Raw genomic sequence first — 17,325 nt, forward strand, 5'->3', positions numbered from 1 at the left:
TTAGTGGCATTTTTCTTGTTTCTCAGTTTAGGAAACTGTTCTCAATTAGTTGAACATGATTGTGCTTAATGCTTTGAGCCAACCTCTTCTCACCATGACTTCATCTCAGGTCTTAAAGGAAACCAATCCGTGGAGATGTTCCGTACAACACTCTGCCCCCGCGCCCGTCGCACCATGGGCAGCTTGATGAGCTGGTTGGGGTTGGTAATGATTTCTGGATGGCAAAGGCCTAGCTGAGTACGACGTTGCAGCAGGAAGGATGGTGGGTGCAGCCTCACTGCTGCAGTTTGTGTTTGCAGGGGGTGTAGGAATGGACACTGGAGCAATCCAAAGCGGTGGAAATGCTGAGGATGCAGATGAGCAAAGGCTGCGCTCGGGCTCCAGCAGAGAGGGTAAAATTCACTGCCAAGGCTCTGGTTCAGAAGGGCCAGTGAGGCCCATCAGCTGCCCCTGTTGGCATGAGCAGAGTGATCTTTATCCAACCAGGCCCCCAGCCCCTCCCCAAGCCAAGGTGCTGTGGCACCCACGGGGGGGACGTTAACTGGGACGTAAATAAGCAGCCAATTCCCATCAGCTCCACTAAGTCCAGATCCTGTTACTGTCCTTTGTTACAGTGAGACATTTGGAGGAGTATGAATAAAGTGTTCGTAGGCACTTAGTGTGCAATTCGTATCAGTTTAGCAGTAACAATAGCAGTATTAGTGCTTAGCTAGAATTTGCAAAGTATTTTAATATTAAGTAGCCAGGAGATGATTCAACACGACGAGATGGCAAGGCTTGAGTTCTGCCAATTCAAAAAAATTTTAAAAGCAATCTGATGAACAGCAAAAGGCTCTGTGAGTAACCAGGAGTTGGAGTGTGGCTTTAGACTCCTTTGATCTTTTTCAGACTTTGTTTTAATCTTACGGGATCATTGGCTCTTATCTGTCATCTTATTCCGCCTTAGCTGTTGTCAACATTCTCTTTAGCTGCAGCTTATGTTCCAAGTCAGATTTACCGAGGAAATTTGAGAAACCATGAAATGGTAAAATATGCAACTCTGAGGCATCTCTGTGGTGCCTTTGTTTTAAAATTCTTCACAGTAATAATGACTCGTTGCAAGTCCATCTTTAGCTGACTGTCGTGTTTTGGAGAGAAAGGTGGTGTAAGTGCAATTCTTTGTGTGAGTAAACTAGAATGAAAACCCATTATGAATGAAAAAACTTCTTCCCAGTCTGCAGGAGCAGTTGAAGAGCACTGGACTGCATGTGTGCTGTTTTGGGAAGGATCTAGCTTTTTAGGTGTGGATTCATAAATGATAATTCTGCGACTCATCCCATTTATCTTGCTAGGAGAGGAAAACAAAAAAACCTAAAAAAATCCACCATCGTAGTTCCAGTGTGGTCAGGTAAACCCATTGTATAGATAGAGCAAAGTGTTCATTTCTTCACTAACTGCATATTTATAGCATAGATAGGAACCATTTGTAAGGTAAGTCCTTTAAAGTTCTATACTATTAAAAGTAGTGGTTATTGGTCTGATTATGCTGCTCTTGATTCTACACTCTAGACAAAAAGCTTGTGAAATGCAGTGTTTTCTCTTAATGCCACTGGTGATAGGAAGTAGTTCTCTTCAGTTCAGACTCCTGTGCCCTTATTTGCTGCTTGCTGACGTAAGCAATAATCCCTCTCTAACGGTATCTAAGTGTTCTGTATCTCGTACTTTGATTGTCTTATCTGGTGACAATGTACAATATTAGGCTAATAGAGAAGTATCTCCTTGTATTTATTAACCGTTGATGCTGCGATTCAGTCTGTGACCTGTGTTTTGTATTTTTATCGTGTATCTTTAGTGGTGGTGAAAATTTGTATCCCCAATCTTTCCAATAAAGAGCTGAAGTATCCCTTTCCCGCGTTAACACACCCCGCATCGGTTTCGGTTGACGTGGTGACCGTGGTTGGTTGCAGAACTAGGAGGAGGTAGTAGAAAACATGTAGAAAACATGACTTTTTTTTTTTTTCTGTTTCAATTGCGTTGGTTTTGAGGAAGGAGCTCCAGACTGTGTTTGTCTGAAGCTGCTCAAACCTCACTCGTAAGCTCTTCACTGTGAGTACCGGGAGGGATTGCCACGATCCCTGCGCTGGTAGTTTCCTGTGTATTTTTTTTCCATGTGCAACTCTTGAGGAATGTCTGCGGTGCAGAGAGCAGTATAGCACCAGACCAGGGAGCTGTTAACCCATTGGATTTGCACTAAAGGTGGGTGGAAACGCATGTATATAACTTTTCTTTACCTAGAAGTGCCATCCATTGTCCTTGCGAGTTAAAAAAAAAAAACACAAACAAACAACCATTCAAGCATTTGAGTTCGGTCGCGTGGCGACGCCGAAGGACAATGTCAAAGCAAACTTTAACTTCCACCACATTTATAGTGGTGCATCAGCATAGGACTAACTGTTTCTGGAACACTGTGTGTCGGTGAGAAGCGTTGGCCTAGGGGCAGATGAGGCATTAAAAAGTTGTGTGTATAGACATGGCTGCTGTAGTTCAGGTCCACTCTCTCCTCGCTCAATCCTCCCGACCCTGGCAATATTCTGCGGGAAAGCAAAAGGAGAAAGATTGGTCTAAATTAGGGGCTGATTTTTAGCACAAGGATGTAGTCACGAGTCACATAACAAAGCCATCCAAAAGGGATACTGCAGCTTTGTTCATGTCTAATTTAGGGCAATCTTTCTTTAATTCACATCCTCTTTGCAACAGGAAGAAAACTTTTCTCCCCTCGTATCATGTGCAATAAGTAACAATGAAGCATTAAACGACCTCTGACTCCACTGTCTCCCTCTCCAGCCCTCGCGACTCGGCGATGGCACTGTACTTTGCCAGCATTAAAGCTAAAGAAAAACAATCACCCACCTGTTAGGGTCTCGTACAACTCGTCACACTCGCCTTGTGTTCGGTTTTTTTCTCTCCTTCCCTCTCGAAGACACCTTGGGCCAAGCCCAGGGGAAGTGGCTGAGCTCACCCTGAGTACTGCTGCTCGTGGCCAGCCAGGCGCGGTGTCAGCTCCTGGGTGCTCCTCTTGACCTTTCTGTATTACCTTGTTCATGACCCATGTTCTTTCTGAAGTGAATAAATTAAAGCTAATCATGTACCAGTGTTGGGACTTTTCCATTTGGCAACCTTGTTCTCCAGTTCACCCGCCAGTTTAGTTCTAACCATGTATTAGTCATCCATATTTTATTTATGAAAGCTGTTTATACAGGAAAAAAAACCAACAAACTGTTGAAGTTTTACCAATATCTTAATAAAACAGTAATTTAAACCACACCTCAGCTAGTCTGGTTATTTAAGAGCTAACACAGACAGTGATCAACATCTGAATTTAGTGTCTTCACTGTGGTCAAAGGGGTTTTCCTTCGTGTGAGAGACAACAGGAAATTTCACTGTTGAGCTCTGGCTTCTGTGCATGCCCAGGGCCCATCACAGCTCTGGGTTTTACAGCCCAAAAGGGATCAACACCCAGTAATTAACACCCAGCCCTGCACAACCCTCAACACCCACCAGAGTGTGCAGCCTGGCACCAGCACCTGTGGTGCTCAGCAGCTGGAACAAGCTGTGCTCCCTCTGCAGCTGAGAAACAAACCAAATTTGGGTGAAAACTCTGCATCCTCCTCAATTCCTATAGGGATAGAGCAGATTTCAGCATTTGGTCTGGCTTCTATAAACACAGATTTAAAAATCCCAGAGGGGTTTAAGTGCTTTTCATTGAGTAATTCAGGAGAAGAAGAAAAAGTGACAGGTGGATGGCAGGAAAAATGTCCTTCCATGTGCAGCCAGGCACGGCAGCCAGCAGAGCTGGGCAGCCTTGTGCTCCCAGTCCTCACCATTTTACCTCTTCACACACAAACACCTAAAACTCCACATCAGATTTCAACATTCATTTTATTAACAAAGTGCAAAGTTTCAAACTATGAGTTGTACAGCACATTCACATGGCACAGGCAGCCAGACACGGACAACACCAGGCACAGGTACTTACAGGGTCATGCTTTGTCACTAACTCAGCCCTCACAGGAGCTTCACAAGTAGTTTAGCAGCTCAAAATGCAACATACAGTGGCAAAGAGTTTGGCAACAGGTTCAGTTGGTCCATGGCACTGACCAGGGGAAACAACTTGTGTGGTGGCTGTTCTCCCCCAGCTCTGGAGCCGCAGCAGTGGCACCACCAGTCCCTGGTGTTCAAAACGAGGACAATCGCACACTTGTGGTTGTTCCAGTGATGCAGCAGGACACACATCCCAAAACAGGGCTCAGCACCTTTCCAACAACTTTCAGAGCATGTGAGGCTTGGCAGAGCCAACAGGAATGCAACCTTTAGTGTAAGGCCTGCACAGGTCGTTGTGCCCCAGGGACAGGTTTAAGACAGGCAGAAGAACCACAAGAAGGCGTTGGACAATGGAGAGTGCACACAGCCATCAAAGGCAGCCTCGGGCTCAGCTCCAGGGAAAACACACACCTCTCCCCAGGGATGCAGTGCTGAGTCTTCAGGCCCCAAGCCCACGCTCTACCTGCTCCAAACAAAGCCAGTTTTCACTGAACACATTCCAACTGGGGCAGCTTTAAGGCTTCAAGCAAACACAGTCTTACTACTCACAATTTTATGCCAGCTACTTCAATCCAATCAGTTTTCTAGTGATCATAGAAAAGTGTTCAGAACTCAGCCCACCCTCCCTCATCCCCAGAATGCCTCAAACCTGGAGGCAGTTCAGGCACAGGAGGCAGGACAGACACACTGTGCAGAGCAGGGTTCACCCTACTGCTCTTGGTCTTGTGGTGGCAGATTGCAGAGGTCAAACCATCCCTGACTGACATCAGGATGAGTGTTGGCTCTGTGGCTCACAGAGCAGCACTGGGAAGGTGCAGCCCCAGGGCTGCAGCACCTCACACACTGGCCAAGGAGAACTGTCCCAGTTACCTGGTGGTGTCGTCTCCAGGAACAAAGCTGACATCATCAGAACCAACTTGGTCGCTGCCTGGCAACACTGAGGAGTGCTCTGAGGGGGAACACAAAACCAACAAAACTCGGTCAGCTTCACCAGATGAGCAATGGAGCAGCCAGTGAACACTTCCTCCTCTCGCTCAGGCCTAAACCTCACCCCACAGGAGCTGCTGCCTCACGACTCCTCACGTGATCCATTCGATCAGAAGTTAAAGCTTTCCAATGTAGAACAACAGGACTTTCTGAAACTGCACTGAACTGCTCGAAGCTCATTCCTGCCAATTAAGATGCAAATCCATGTCTAAGGCAATGGTTACCTCCCTGGAATTAGCCTACTTACAGTGCCAGTCCTGGCACACAGGGAGCTCCAACTCGGAACTAGCGCTGTGGGTTTTCCAACCCTTCCCCAGGAGACTCACCTAAACTGACTTCTCGAGGCTACAAAGAGTTTCCCTCTCCTGTTTTGATCTGTTTTAATTGGGATCCCAGGAGAGGAGTTCCAAATCTTACTGGTGCTTGCTTGAGCTTTAACACCTCCACAGCCCCCCCCAGGGATCTGTATCCCAGGAGCTCCGGGACAGACACGTGGGAGTGTTTGGGAAGGGGAGCTCAAACTGTCAACTCTACCTTCACTCGAGGGCTGGACAGAGAAGGCATGGTTAAACACCTCTGAGGGTGAGGTGGCTTCCTCCTGCTCCTCGTTCTCCGTGTCACATTCAATGTCACTGTCACTGCTCATTCCTGGCAGGAGATGAAGGACATGTTTCTGACATGCTCCAGCTGCAAGAGAAACCAAAAAGACACCCAAGGTAAAAATGATTGGCAGAAATCTAGGCAGCTAAAGCCTCTGACTTTTTTCACACCTAAGAGTTCCCAATATCAGATCCCAAGAGCTGGCAGGAGAACAGAGCGAAGGAGCATGTTCAGAGCTCCATGGATTCCCAAAGCAGGGAGCAATCTGCCAGCAGTGGGTACCACCATTGACCACGGATGAGTTTTGCAGTTCCCATGTGCCACCAGCTGAGCACAGGTTCAGGTGTCCTCAGCTCCTTCCCCCAACAGCTGCTCAGTCTCCTCTGCAGTTAGGGCAGAAAATAAAGGATGCAGCAGGACTCATGGAGCAATACTATATTTGATAGGGAGTATTTGGGGCTCACAAAACAAACAAGCAGGACCACAACAGCTGGTGGCTTTGGCTCTGCCAGACCTTGAGCAGGCAGAACTCTCCCTCTCCTGCAGTTCTGTGGGTGACACAGGCTCTGGTTCTGTTCTTTCACTTCCTAAGAGCTGCTACTCGTTGCTAAGGAAAAGCAAAGTGAGGGGAGAACTCTACTGTAGCTTTTCCTCTGACAGGCAAAAAAAAAAAATAAAAAAAAAAATTGTAATATTTGCTTCCTGGGGTTTTTAACAATGAAATATTTCAGGTTGAAACCATTTCCCTCCCAGGCTCCCTGCTCTGAGGAGAGCCACGGGAGCACATCACGATCACGCTGCAGTGACTAAGAGCAGAGATTCAGTTTTGTCACTGAGAGACCTTCTGTAAATGCCAACTCCCACACAGCAGTGCACACTGCAGCTCGAGATGGATGCTGGCACCTTAATATAGGCTTTGTGCTACAATTCAGTCATTGAAATTCAAATGAGTGCAGGGGTGGAAGGCAGGAGAGTTTTAGCAAGATAAGAAAAACTCTTCTATGTGGACTTTAAAAAAAATAAAAAAGAAGGCAATAATATTTTTTTCCAGCATGGAAAGGATGCAGGAAGGGGGGGGGGAAGTTTCCTTCAAGTCTCTAAGGAAACTGGCTCACATCCCACAACTCCCAGCACGAATGAAGTGCTGGAGCAATTCTAGAGTGGATGGGGAGGCAGTTACCAAGGTGGTTTGTCCCTGAAGGCAGGAGACTCTACAGCCAAGGTCACTGACTACTTTTAATTAGACAGAAATTCTCTCCAAGGCCATGAGACTGAGTACCAAAGCAAAGACCTGGAGACACATCAAGAGGAACAAAAAGCAACTTGGTTGTCCAGAGAGAGAGGTGACACCACCATTTCTCCACAGACAGCAACGACACAGAGATCTTCTCTCCTCATTCAGGTTTATTCTACAGCTGCCAAATGTTACAGCAAAGTTCAACAGCCATGAAAGCAGGTTTTGGGGTTGGTTGGCTTTGGGGCTTTTTTCTCCTTTTCATTCCCCTTCAAGCTACTTCCACTACAGAAGCGAATGAGCAGGGAGCGGAGCGCGGCCACGCTGCACCTGCCCTCTACAACTGCCAGTTTACCTTCTTCTGGCCCTGCAGAAGTGCCTTCAGACACCATCCCCTGCAGCTCCCCAGGCTCAGAGCTGCTCTCCACACCACCTGGCTGTGCTCCTTCCGTACGACATCCTTTAGAGTTGGAGCTTAAGGAAAGAATTCGGGAGAAAAACCCACGTGAGAAATTCAGCCTTAATTCAGTTAGAGAAACAAATCCTTTTAGTGCCACATCTAGTTTTACTTATGGCTTAAGTCTCCTGCATTAGCCACTTCAACTTCCAGCTCTGACTGGAAAAGTTTATGATGAGTGTTTTCCAAAAAAGTTAACTCTAATTACTTAGAAAGAAATAACCTGAGCATTTCATTGCCCTTTGCTTAGTTGGCCAACAGGGAGTTATCATCATGAAACAGCTGAAAAATGCAACCACAGTGAAAAAACCTCTTAAATGAGGAAATCAAAAGTGATTCAATTTCAGTTAGAGGATGTTTAGCATGGAACAGTGGGAAAACAGACTGAGATGCCTTTCAAATCCAAGTGTCAGACTCCAGCCACAGCTGATCAATATAAAAGAAAAAGAAAAAAAAGAAAAGACAACTTCTAACCTAGTTATAAACCCAAAAATTGATGTCCAGAGGGAACAGCAGCAACCAAGTAAACTTCAAAGCAATTTCTCTTCCATGCTACAAGCACCTGGTTTTAGTAGATTGTGTTTTCATAGATCAAGGGAAGGTGGGGGAGGAGATAACAAGAGGGAAAAGGAATAAAACACTCACCCTAGAGCACCAATTTTTCTGGTCTTTTCCACAGCAGCTAAGCCACTCAAGCCAGAGACTCCCACGTCAGAATCTGAGCCCTCACAAGGTCTCTCCTCTGGTTTGGGCAGTGCCTCAGCAGCACTGCTGCCCACCAGGGCCCGCGGCGGCTGGTGCCGACCGCTCAGCTTGGAGCTCCCCAGGCCACCTGGGCAAGGAGGGACAAAACCCAAAGCACATCCAGCTTTACTGCAAACAACACTGGGTGGTTTCACAGCCCTGCTCTGGTGCCAAGCACCTGCAGGCCCAAGGGCACCTTGCCCACCCTCCCTCTTCAAATTGGATGTTGTGTATGGGCAACGTGAGCCACTTGATACCCACTGAGAACTCAGAGCTTGTCCTACCTGCCATTTCTGATGGGAGGTTCAGGCTGATCCTTCCCCATCTTATGCATTAAAACATTTCTCCTCTGCTGGTAACTCCCTCTTCAGAGTCACTCTCCTCATCTCTACCCCATTCTCCCCAAGTTTGGCTGCAGCAGGGCAGTGGTGTCACCCCCTGGACCAGGGTGACACTGGGCACAGAGGTAACAGTCCCACTGTGAAATGACTTTACAGTATTTTCCAGTTTCTTACCCAAGCATTAAGTATCTATTTAGCATTAAAGAAAACAACTGTGACACTCCATTTCCTCTCTGAATACTCAAGAGGGGCAAAATACCAATTCCTGTGTTAGGTGTTTCCTTTTGTTTGCACTTAAGGAAGAGCATCCTAACACCCAGGAGCAGCACTACCATACAAGTCTTTCATCACATGGATCTGGAGTTTTCTTGAGTTCCCTTTAGGTTAAATCACAATTTAAACCAGTACATTTTTGATCCCGGATTTTCACTGTAAAGTTTGCTCCTGAAACATCTTCAGAGAGACCAGAACACATCAGAACATAACTATGTGTTACAAGTCAGCTGTGAGGCACTGCTGCACAGATCAGCTATCAAAGGCACAGGAACCAGACCAGTTTCAGGGAAACTCCAGTTGCCAAGTGAAAGGCTTTTGTTCCACAGATGCCAAGATGCATCCTGTCACACAGGCAATGATATTTACCTTCAGAGCTCTGACTGTCTCCCTTCAAACGCAGGTTGGTGTCCCCACAGTCCATGGCTCTGCGCAGGGACAGACTCCCTGCGGCTCCGGAGCGAAGAGGTTTGGCTGAGCTACTTTTCTTACTGGCAGCTGCAAAAATATGTTAAGATGTGACAAGTGTTCAGTCAAAGCACTGCAGTATTCTGTCCTTTCACTCCAAATTATTCTCATTATCTCCCAGTCCTGCACAGAACTCTTTCCACACCCAGACCTGGGCTAGAGGGAAGCTTAGCTGACTATGGATACAGCCAAGACTACACAAGTCATGTTCACCTGCCTTACACTAAGATATCCTCCACAAAGCTTCATCCACATCCCTTCAGCCAGGAGGAGAATATAAAGAGAGCCCAAACCAAACCCTCCCTTACTGGTATTTTAGAAGTTTTCAAGTTACTGAAGTATAGCAAGTCTGGACTGTTTTAATGTGCTCCCTGGCAATCACCGCACAATGGCCTTGAGTTCACAGCTTGGCCTGGACACAGAGCAGCAGCCAACAAGGAGTGACCTAAACCTCAGCACATTCTCACTGCATCAGGTATGTCACTAGCTGTGGAGTAAAGCTTTGGTGCTTTCACAGAGAAGGGCTGAAACCACCTCCACCAACATTTGATTCCTCCAAGGCAGGGCAAGTTTACATTTCTGGATGCTTCCAGCTGAACTCGAGTATGAGGAACTCCAAGAGCTCTATTTCCAAATGTTTGGCTACACAAACAACCTAAGGGTGAGTATAAGGAACTCCAAGAGCTCTATTTCCAGATGTTTGGCTACACAAACAACCTAAGGGTGACATTTAAACCCCCCACTTCCCTTGCACTTACAATTCCTTATGTAACAGCTGGTAACTGAGGACTTTGTCAGTAGTTCCATTCCGATTTCCTGCAGCTTGCTGCAGCTGTCTGTCCCACAGGCAGCCAGAGCTCCCTGCTCAATGGAGAAAAAACTGGGCTGGCCATCCCCTGAGCTAGAACTGCTGCTCCTCACTTCTGAGAGCTGGTTCTTCACATCAGACATTTTGCTTCGAACTTCAGCCATTTGGGTTTTAAGTCTTTTCAGCATCTTCAAGTCAGGTGGCACACGCCACATGGCCTGGTGTCGCCGCTGGTCCCGGTCCTTGAGGGAGTAGGATGCTGTTTTACCAAAGGGAGAACACAACAGGTAAGGAAAACCATTCTCAGATAAACACAGACACCATATTTTAACAGCTACAAGAATTCCATCTGTTGCCCTTCTGTAAAAATGAGGGCCAGAGAACTCTCCTGTCCTATTATGGCATCATACTGAGGTTGCAAGCACTGCACAGCTCCCAGGACAGCATGGTTTTGTTCCTTGTCAGAGAAGAAGGTCCCAAAACCTGCTGACTGGAAGAAGCAAAGCTCCTAGTACTGCTGCAGGAATTCTGGTGACACCTGAACTAGGGAGTTCACAACCAGGTTGTTCCAGTTCATGTCAAACTTGTTCAATATTACTATAATAATTGCTGAGTGTGTGTGTGTAAGATTCTCATAGCACCAACATATCATGTTAACAGAGAACTCAAAGAAAGCTGAAACTAGGGAAGGAATTCCCTTAAGTCTCTCACACCAAAAGATCAGGTCGAGGAGCTAATACCTGAGTAAGCCTCTGTGCTTGCTCAGCTGGAATTAGACCAACCTGGCTGTCTGTTGGAAGCATTATAAACTGTGTATCACTGCAAATTCAGCTGTTCTGAACTGTAAAGTCAAGTGGCTCTTAGAAACCTTCACCTTAGGAAGTGAAGTCTGGCAAACTCCAAATGGAACAGTGGCTTTCCCTTGGATGACTGACCTGAAAAAGCTCTGGGACAAGTCAAACCTCAAGGGAACCTCCACAAAACAAGAGATTTAGGCTGTTTAGCCAAGTAGCTAAAGATGCCCAGGACACTGTTTTGCTGTGTGACTCAGCACAACAGGAGAGCTTCATCCTGCTCAACTGCCACAGCACAGAGTGCAATGCTCCCTCTTAGGCTCCTTTTGTCCAGGGCATTTTCCAGGCCAAACAGAGCTGAGACTCACAGTTCATGTGCTGCTCCCTCCTTTTCCATACTTCTGGAAGTGACTTCCATTTTTGGAAATATGGATTACATCTATTGAAAATTCATGGCTGCTTATGTAACTCCTTTTAAAAAGCTAATCACAAAGGAACAAAGAGCTGAGCCAGCTTTTAGATTCAGTAACACCAAGGGCACCGTGGCAGCAAAAACAAGCATTATTTGTAGCAAAGGGACATTATTTCTCTTCTATTGAAATCAGCAAATGGATGTTTCAGAGTGACCTGAAATGAGCTGCAGCAGCTCCAAACAAATGCTAATCATGATAAATGTATTATATTGAGGTTTGATTCCATTTTTATTCTTCACTAGCAAACCAAGAGGAAGGAGCAGCCTGAAGGAGCAGCCACGAGTGCCAGGACTGCCAGTTATGTGCTCCTGCCTCACATGGAGTTAATTGCTGTTTTTGGTTGAAAGGTCCTAACTGAACCACAAATACTCTTAGAAGTCTTCAATTATTTAAATGCCATCACTATTTTTGGCTCCTGACATTTTGATCCATTCCCTTCCACAAGCACTCACATGTGCCTTTCCAGCCTTACCACTGCACACATTCTTCTGGTTTGAATTGCCTTTCCCATGCAAAAGTCAATTCCAGGACTTATTCTGCTGGTTTGCACTGTGCTCCCAGTACTCCCAACCACTCTGTGTACTGACTGTGTGCAGAGAGGTGGAACTGCTGCCTCAGCAGAGTTGTGTTGTGTTGGCTTTCAGTGCTAACCCCTTCCAGAAAAAAGGGCTTTCGGTCATCTCCCACTGCTGCACTCACAGAATCTGCCTGAACTGTGGCTCTGCCACACAAACCACCAACCCAGTTCAGCCCCATCCTCCTGGAGAGGATGGGAAGACCCTCCTGGATACACAGTTCTGCTTTCAGTTGAGTCATCCAGTGCTCCTGAGCCGAGGGCAGCCACTGGGACGAAGAACATGCTGGAGCAGGCAGGAAGCTGCAGCACACTGCTGAGCACAGAGGAGGGAATGGAGTCTAGCTATCCATGGAAAGAACTGCCTGGCATCTGCTTCTCCCCCCCCTCCTCAAATCTGCTCCTCACTGCAAGACACCAAGACATTTCCAGGCTGGAATTCAATCATCCACACGTGACGTGCACTTACCTCTGTTCTGAAGAAGAGAGGGAGGAGGACGTGGCTGAAGGCCCCAGAGGTTTTCCATACCATTCCTGTCTTTTAGATCCAACAAGTGGATTAGAATTAAGGGATCTATATCCAGCAAACTGCTACTGGCTGTGGAGCCCAGGGCACTTGCTCCTCGCCGGGAAGGTCTCCCACTGGCACTGGTGTAGCTGTGGCTAGTGCCTAGGGAAGAGAGACAGGGAAAGGGTGAGCACGTGTGTGACACAGGGATGAGTTATTCCCTGTAAGAAATAAAAAGAAGAGTTATCCAAGCAGATTAAGAATGAAAAGATTCCATGAAACTTAACAAGACATCAGTATTCCATGGATTTATGGATTCTGAAAGCAATCAGATATGCTTCTAATTAAAGTTGAAGATAAAAGGCTTTGGGAGGGGGAAGTGCTTCACTTCAGACCTTTTGTGTAAACCTCTTAACAACGAGATTTGTTAACACAGCAATACAAAGAGCATTTCTTCTCAAGAGATGCACACAAACTTCCCAGGTGTGGGTGGTGTGTGTGTCCCAAATTGAACTGAGCAGGGTAAATCTTCACTGAAGTTCTGCTGTGTGGCCACAGCACTCAAAGGATGCAAAGTCTTTACAGGAAGTTTGACCTGTGAGACTGAATTTTACAGTTTAGAACAACTCCCAACACAACCAGGTTGGAACTAACATTCAGACTGGAAAATAGTTCAAGCAGGTAAATGCAAAAGGCTCAGGTGAAGAGATTGTGTCAACGTTTCCAAATGCTGTTAAAAATCACTTCCTAAAAGCTCCTAAAGAAATGCTGTTCCTGCAGCCACTGTGCTCCTACTCCAAAGGCTCTGTAGAAGGAGACAGACACGTCCCTCAACTTCCAAGATCACAAGAGATTTTCAAGGAGTCTTGAAGGAGTTAAGGAATTCTGTCTTTCGAGCATCAGCAAACTTGCACAGCAGCATTAACACCATGTCCAGAGGATGCCACTTCTGGTAGCTTTGTCACACATAAATATACTCCATAGAGAGACATTTCTTTCAGAATCTTATGGCTAATTTGGGCTATAATCATCCCTAGGCTGCAAGAAATCCTAGAACACCTTTTCACTGCTGCGTTTAAAATGTAATTCTGTCTAACCTGTGAGGATTCTTTGCTTCATTCCATGTTTTTCAGGTTTTGCTGTGCAGTAAAACCCAGTGAGTGTGTCACACACTCAGAGGTCACACAGACACCAGGAAAAACTGCTTGTCAGTCTCTTCCCATCAGAGCAGAAAGGGTTTCAGAGAGGCACAAAGCCACCTCCAAACTTGTGCATCATTTTTAAACCAGCACATTGGAAAGATTTTCCCCTCTTTTTTTTTTTTTCTATTGAACCAACAAAGTGTTTCTGCTACACTGCAATAATCAGTACAAACCACATGATGCAGCACTTCCCAAAATAGCAGTGCCTGCAGAACACACAGCTTGGCATTGCTTCCAAGAAGAACAGGGGAAGGAATCCAGCAGCGATTCGCAGAGATGGGAATTCTGAAGTCATTTGTCATACCTGATGCTCCAGGAGTAGCAGCAGCTGCTGCATCCTCCATGAGATCTCCCTCTTCCAGCTCCATGTTACTGCTATATTCCACATCATTCTCACCAGACCTTGGAGGATGATTGGGGAGGCAAAAAGGAGAATATCATTATTAGCTTTTCTCAGCTCTTGTGAAATGTTATGGCATAAACCTTGAAACAACATGGAGTGCTGTAAACAGTGTTTTTTCTGCATTGCAAGCCACACAGACTGAACAAATCAAAGTGTGGTAATTAAGTGTGTGACTTGCTAACCAAGAGGCCAAAAGTGCCACACACATCCAGACTGCAAAATCTGATCCTGCAAACTTCTATTTTTGTATGTGTTGTAACACATTCTCACGTTTTAATGAGGATTCCAGGATCTGACATGGGCTCAACTCAGTCTGGAGTTCCCTAGTCTAAGGAACTGTCCTTATTATCACTCTCCTGCTACTACAACACTTCCCAAAACCAAACCTCTCTCTTGTTACAGTGCCAACACAGACTTCTTAATGGTGTTTTGGGAAAGAACCTTCACAGATTATCACTTGTCAAAGGCAGAATGCAACACTGAAGTAAATAAAGAGATGAGAAAGAGAGTAACCAGCTGACCAAAAATTCAATGCTTAGCACTAACTGTATGAGTTGATGTTGTTTCCAGGATAGGAACCACCTCTCACATCACACTGGAATCCCACACACGCCACAGCTGTGATACAGCAAATTCCCCAGTTTCTGTTGGAATTAGGATGATTACCCTGGGAGACAAGGTGATGAGCTGAAAGGCATTTCAGGTTACTTACATAGTTTCTTCATCAATATCATTTTCTTCAGTGTTACTAGTTGCTGTGGAACTTGCTGAAGAGCTGCTGCCATCGAGGTGGTTCACCTCATCCTCTCCAGCAAGGTCTATATCCAAGTCACCATCTGAGAGCTCGTGCTACAGGGAAACCAGAACAAGTCTTTTGATACAGAAACATGTCCTTTGCACCTTGATGCATTCCCCAAAAGCTGTGAACACAAACTCTCTCTCCCCAGTGTCATACTATCACACAGAAGGGTCTCCAGGCACACCAAAGACTATGACAGAGAAGTTGGATTTTTCAGCTACAGCTTAGAACAACATGTTCTGGAACAGCTCTCTAGAGTAACCCCTCACTGATAGCTCTTGAGTGTGTTATCTATTTCCACACTAAGGATAATAAATTTGCAATTCAGAAGTTCCCCTATCTTTCTACTGATATCCTATCACAAACAGCTACACATAAACAAAGAGGCAGAGGATTCCTACGTTAAAGTCTTCGTGCTGAGTCTTCTCCTCCTCCTCTTCCTTGCTCTCTCGTGCCAATCCTGGAGCAGTGAAATTCTCAAGCAGTGCTTCAATGCTTTGTCCAGACTTCTTGGATCTTGTTTCAGAGCCATCATCATTCTGGGGGCTGAGATGAGTGTCTGGAGGTGAAACACCTCGGGATTTCTGAGTCCGGGACAGCTCAATGGCAAGTCTCTTCAATATCAGAAGGATACACAAAAACACACAGATAAGACACCAGTGGAGCAGCAGCATCAAATTAAGTACCTTTGCTGACTCGCACAGACACTATTTTACTAACACCAGTATCAAACTCCCCCTAAGAACCCAAATAAACCCAACTGACCAACGTGAACGTTGCAACCTAAACCAGGTGATGGATGACTGGTCAATAACAGGTGATTTTACACTAACATTCATCCCACTTACTTCTTTAAGGTTATTGATTTGTTGGATGTAACTTGTCTGAGCTGCTTCCAGTTGAGCAATGTACCAGTGCTGATCTCGGCACTTCTGGAAGAAGGTTGGGGAGCGCACTTGGAACCTTCAAAGGAACATTTCAAAAGGGTTTTTTTGGGGGCTCTGTTTGGTTTGGGTGTCATCTCCCCCCCTCCACCTGAGAAACCCTGCAGAAGAACATCTCAGAACCTGAAATCCAGTGATGAAATAAACTTAACTCTTGTCCTGAACACACTGACTGGCACGGTAAGTCTTGTAGGAAAGGTGGTTTCTTCACAAACCAACACTAGTGTGTGAATGTAACTCTCAGACTACAGACAATATTTGAAGCAGATGGATAAAGCTTCTGTATTTTGTCCTAATACTGCAAATCCCACTGACAGCATTTGTTCTCTTCACTTACACACTTCCCTATTCCCAAAGCTGTCCTATGCTCACTACAACCATTTCTACAGAGGGGGAAGCACATTTTTCCTTTAATTCAGGTCTTGAAGGAGTAGCTGAGCTTGCCACTACTAAGCCTGGGTTAGAGATCTGTACATCTCAGGCACAGATCTCCAACTCAGGCTTAGTAGTGTCAAGCTCAGCTTCTCCTCAAGGAGATACACTCTGAGTTTCCACAACTCCCTTCAGCACATTTTCTCCTCTGAAGCTGCAGACAGTGAAATCCATTTCTGACAAAACATGTCACAACTATTTTAAACTCAACTCCTTCCTTATTTCCTATTTCAGTGTTGGGTGTGGCACATAGAAACAGCAGCAGCTCTGCTCCTGAGCCCCAGGAAGTTGTTTTCTCCTCACCTGAGGATCACAGTGTCGTTCTGCCGGTTCAAGTAGCCCTCGTTCGCCAGCAGGTCGAGACGAAAGAACCTGTTGTAGCCCCAACACTCTCCAACCTCAAAATCAGAGGCAAACTCCCGAATGATGTTTTTGGTGGGGTCATTGGTGGATTGGTGAACCATTTCCACACGGTACTCATACCTGCACAGGGGAAGATCACAGGGATTGGGACCAAAATGAAGATGTCAGAGTCGCTGGACGGATCAGATTTACCAGAACTGCATCTCCAAGGGGTTTCCCTGCAAGGCTGAATGGGTAATTCAGCCTGAAAAATTTACTGAACACTTCTATAAGTAGTGCAAGAAGGAAGAAAATATTAACAGGGAGTAGAGTGGTAGATCACCTTTGGGATTGAACATTATGAGTGTTCAAAGCAAGTTGTAACAGGGAGTAGAATGAACTCTTGGATTGAACACTAGGAGACAGACATTCTTCTAATTTTGTTGCCAACTTGCTTTTTATCTCAAAAAAAGCCACTGAATAACAACTTTAAAGTATTACCTTTGGGCACAATTCAAAGCTCAATGGACAACACAAGTCTCACCATTCAACACTACAGAACTTGAGGTCATTTTCTGCAAACCTCTCCAGATGCCAATTAAAAAAACCAAAAAAAACCCAATAATGTCTGTTCTTACTACAGGTTTACTCACTTGGATGTCTCTGGCAATCCTGCAGACAGCTCCAGGAACACAGACAGGTAGTAGCCACGTACAACTCCATTGCCATCCTTAAAACAAAGAAAATGGAGAAATTGATTTTAAAAAAATAAAGCAAAACTAGAAAAAAAACCCCAACAAAACACCTTGACAGAGAAGGTTTAGAGAAGTTTAGAAAACAGTTTCAATCAACTCTGATTTTG

General features: G+C 45.6%; 1 protein-coding gene across 1 annotated transcript in view; it reads right to left on the reverse strand.

The window, feature by feature from the left end:
• Positions 1–4,946: 4,946 nt before the first annotated feature.
• TRIM37 (tripartite motif containing 37) overlaps positions 4,947–17,325 on the reverse strand; it is a 21,917-nt gene continuing 9,538 nt past the window's right edge. The window contains exons 11-24 of the mRNA XM_009085050.1: positions 17,117–17,193; positions 16,425–16,604; positions 15,594–15,708; positions 15,147–15,359; positions 14,659–14,795; positions 13,848–13,945; positions 12,303–12,503; positions 12,117–12,119; positions 9,943–10,251; positions 9,086–9,214; positions 8,004–8,190; positions 7,257–7,375; positions 5,602–5,754; positions 4,947–5,029 (exon numbers count right to left, since the gene is read on the reverse strand). Of these exons, the coding sequence (XP_009083298.1) occupies positions 4,947–5,029; positions 5,602–5,754; positions 7,257–7,375; positions 8,004–8,190; positions 9,086–9,214; positions 9,943–10,251; positions 12,117–12,119; positions 12,303–12,503; positions 13,848–13,945; positions 14,659–14,795; positions 15,147–15,359; positions 15,594–15,708; positions 16,425–16,604; positions 17,117–17,193 (2,004 nt within the window). The remainder of the gene's footprint in view (positions 5,030–5,601; positions 5,755–7,256; positions 7,376–8,003; positions 8,191–9,085; positions 9,215–9,942; positions 10,252–12,116; positions 12,120–12,302; positions 12,504–13,847; positions 13,946–14,658; positions 14,796–15,146; positions 15,360–15,593; positions 15,709–16,424; positions 16,605–17,116; positions 17,194–17,325) is intronic.

This window comes from Acanthisitta chloris, unplaced genomic scaffold, assembly GCF_000695815.1.
Source record: "Acanthisitta chloris isolate BGI_N310 unplaced genomic scaffold, ASM69581v1 scaffold29281, whole genome shotgun sequence".
NCBI lineage: Eukaryota > Metazoa > Chordata > Aves > Passeriformes > Acanthisittidae > Acanthisitta > Acanthisitta chloris.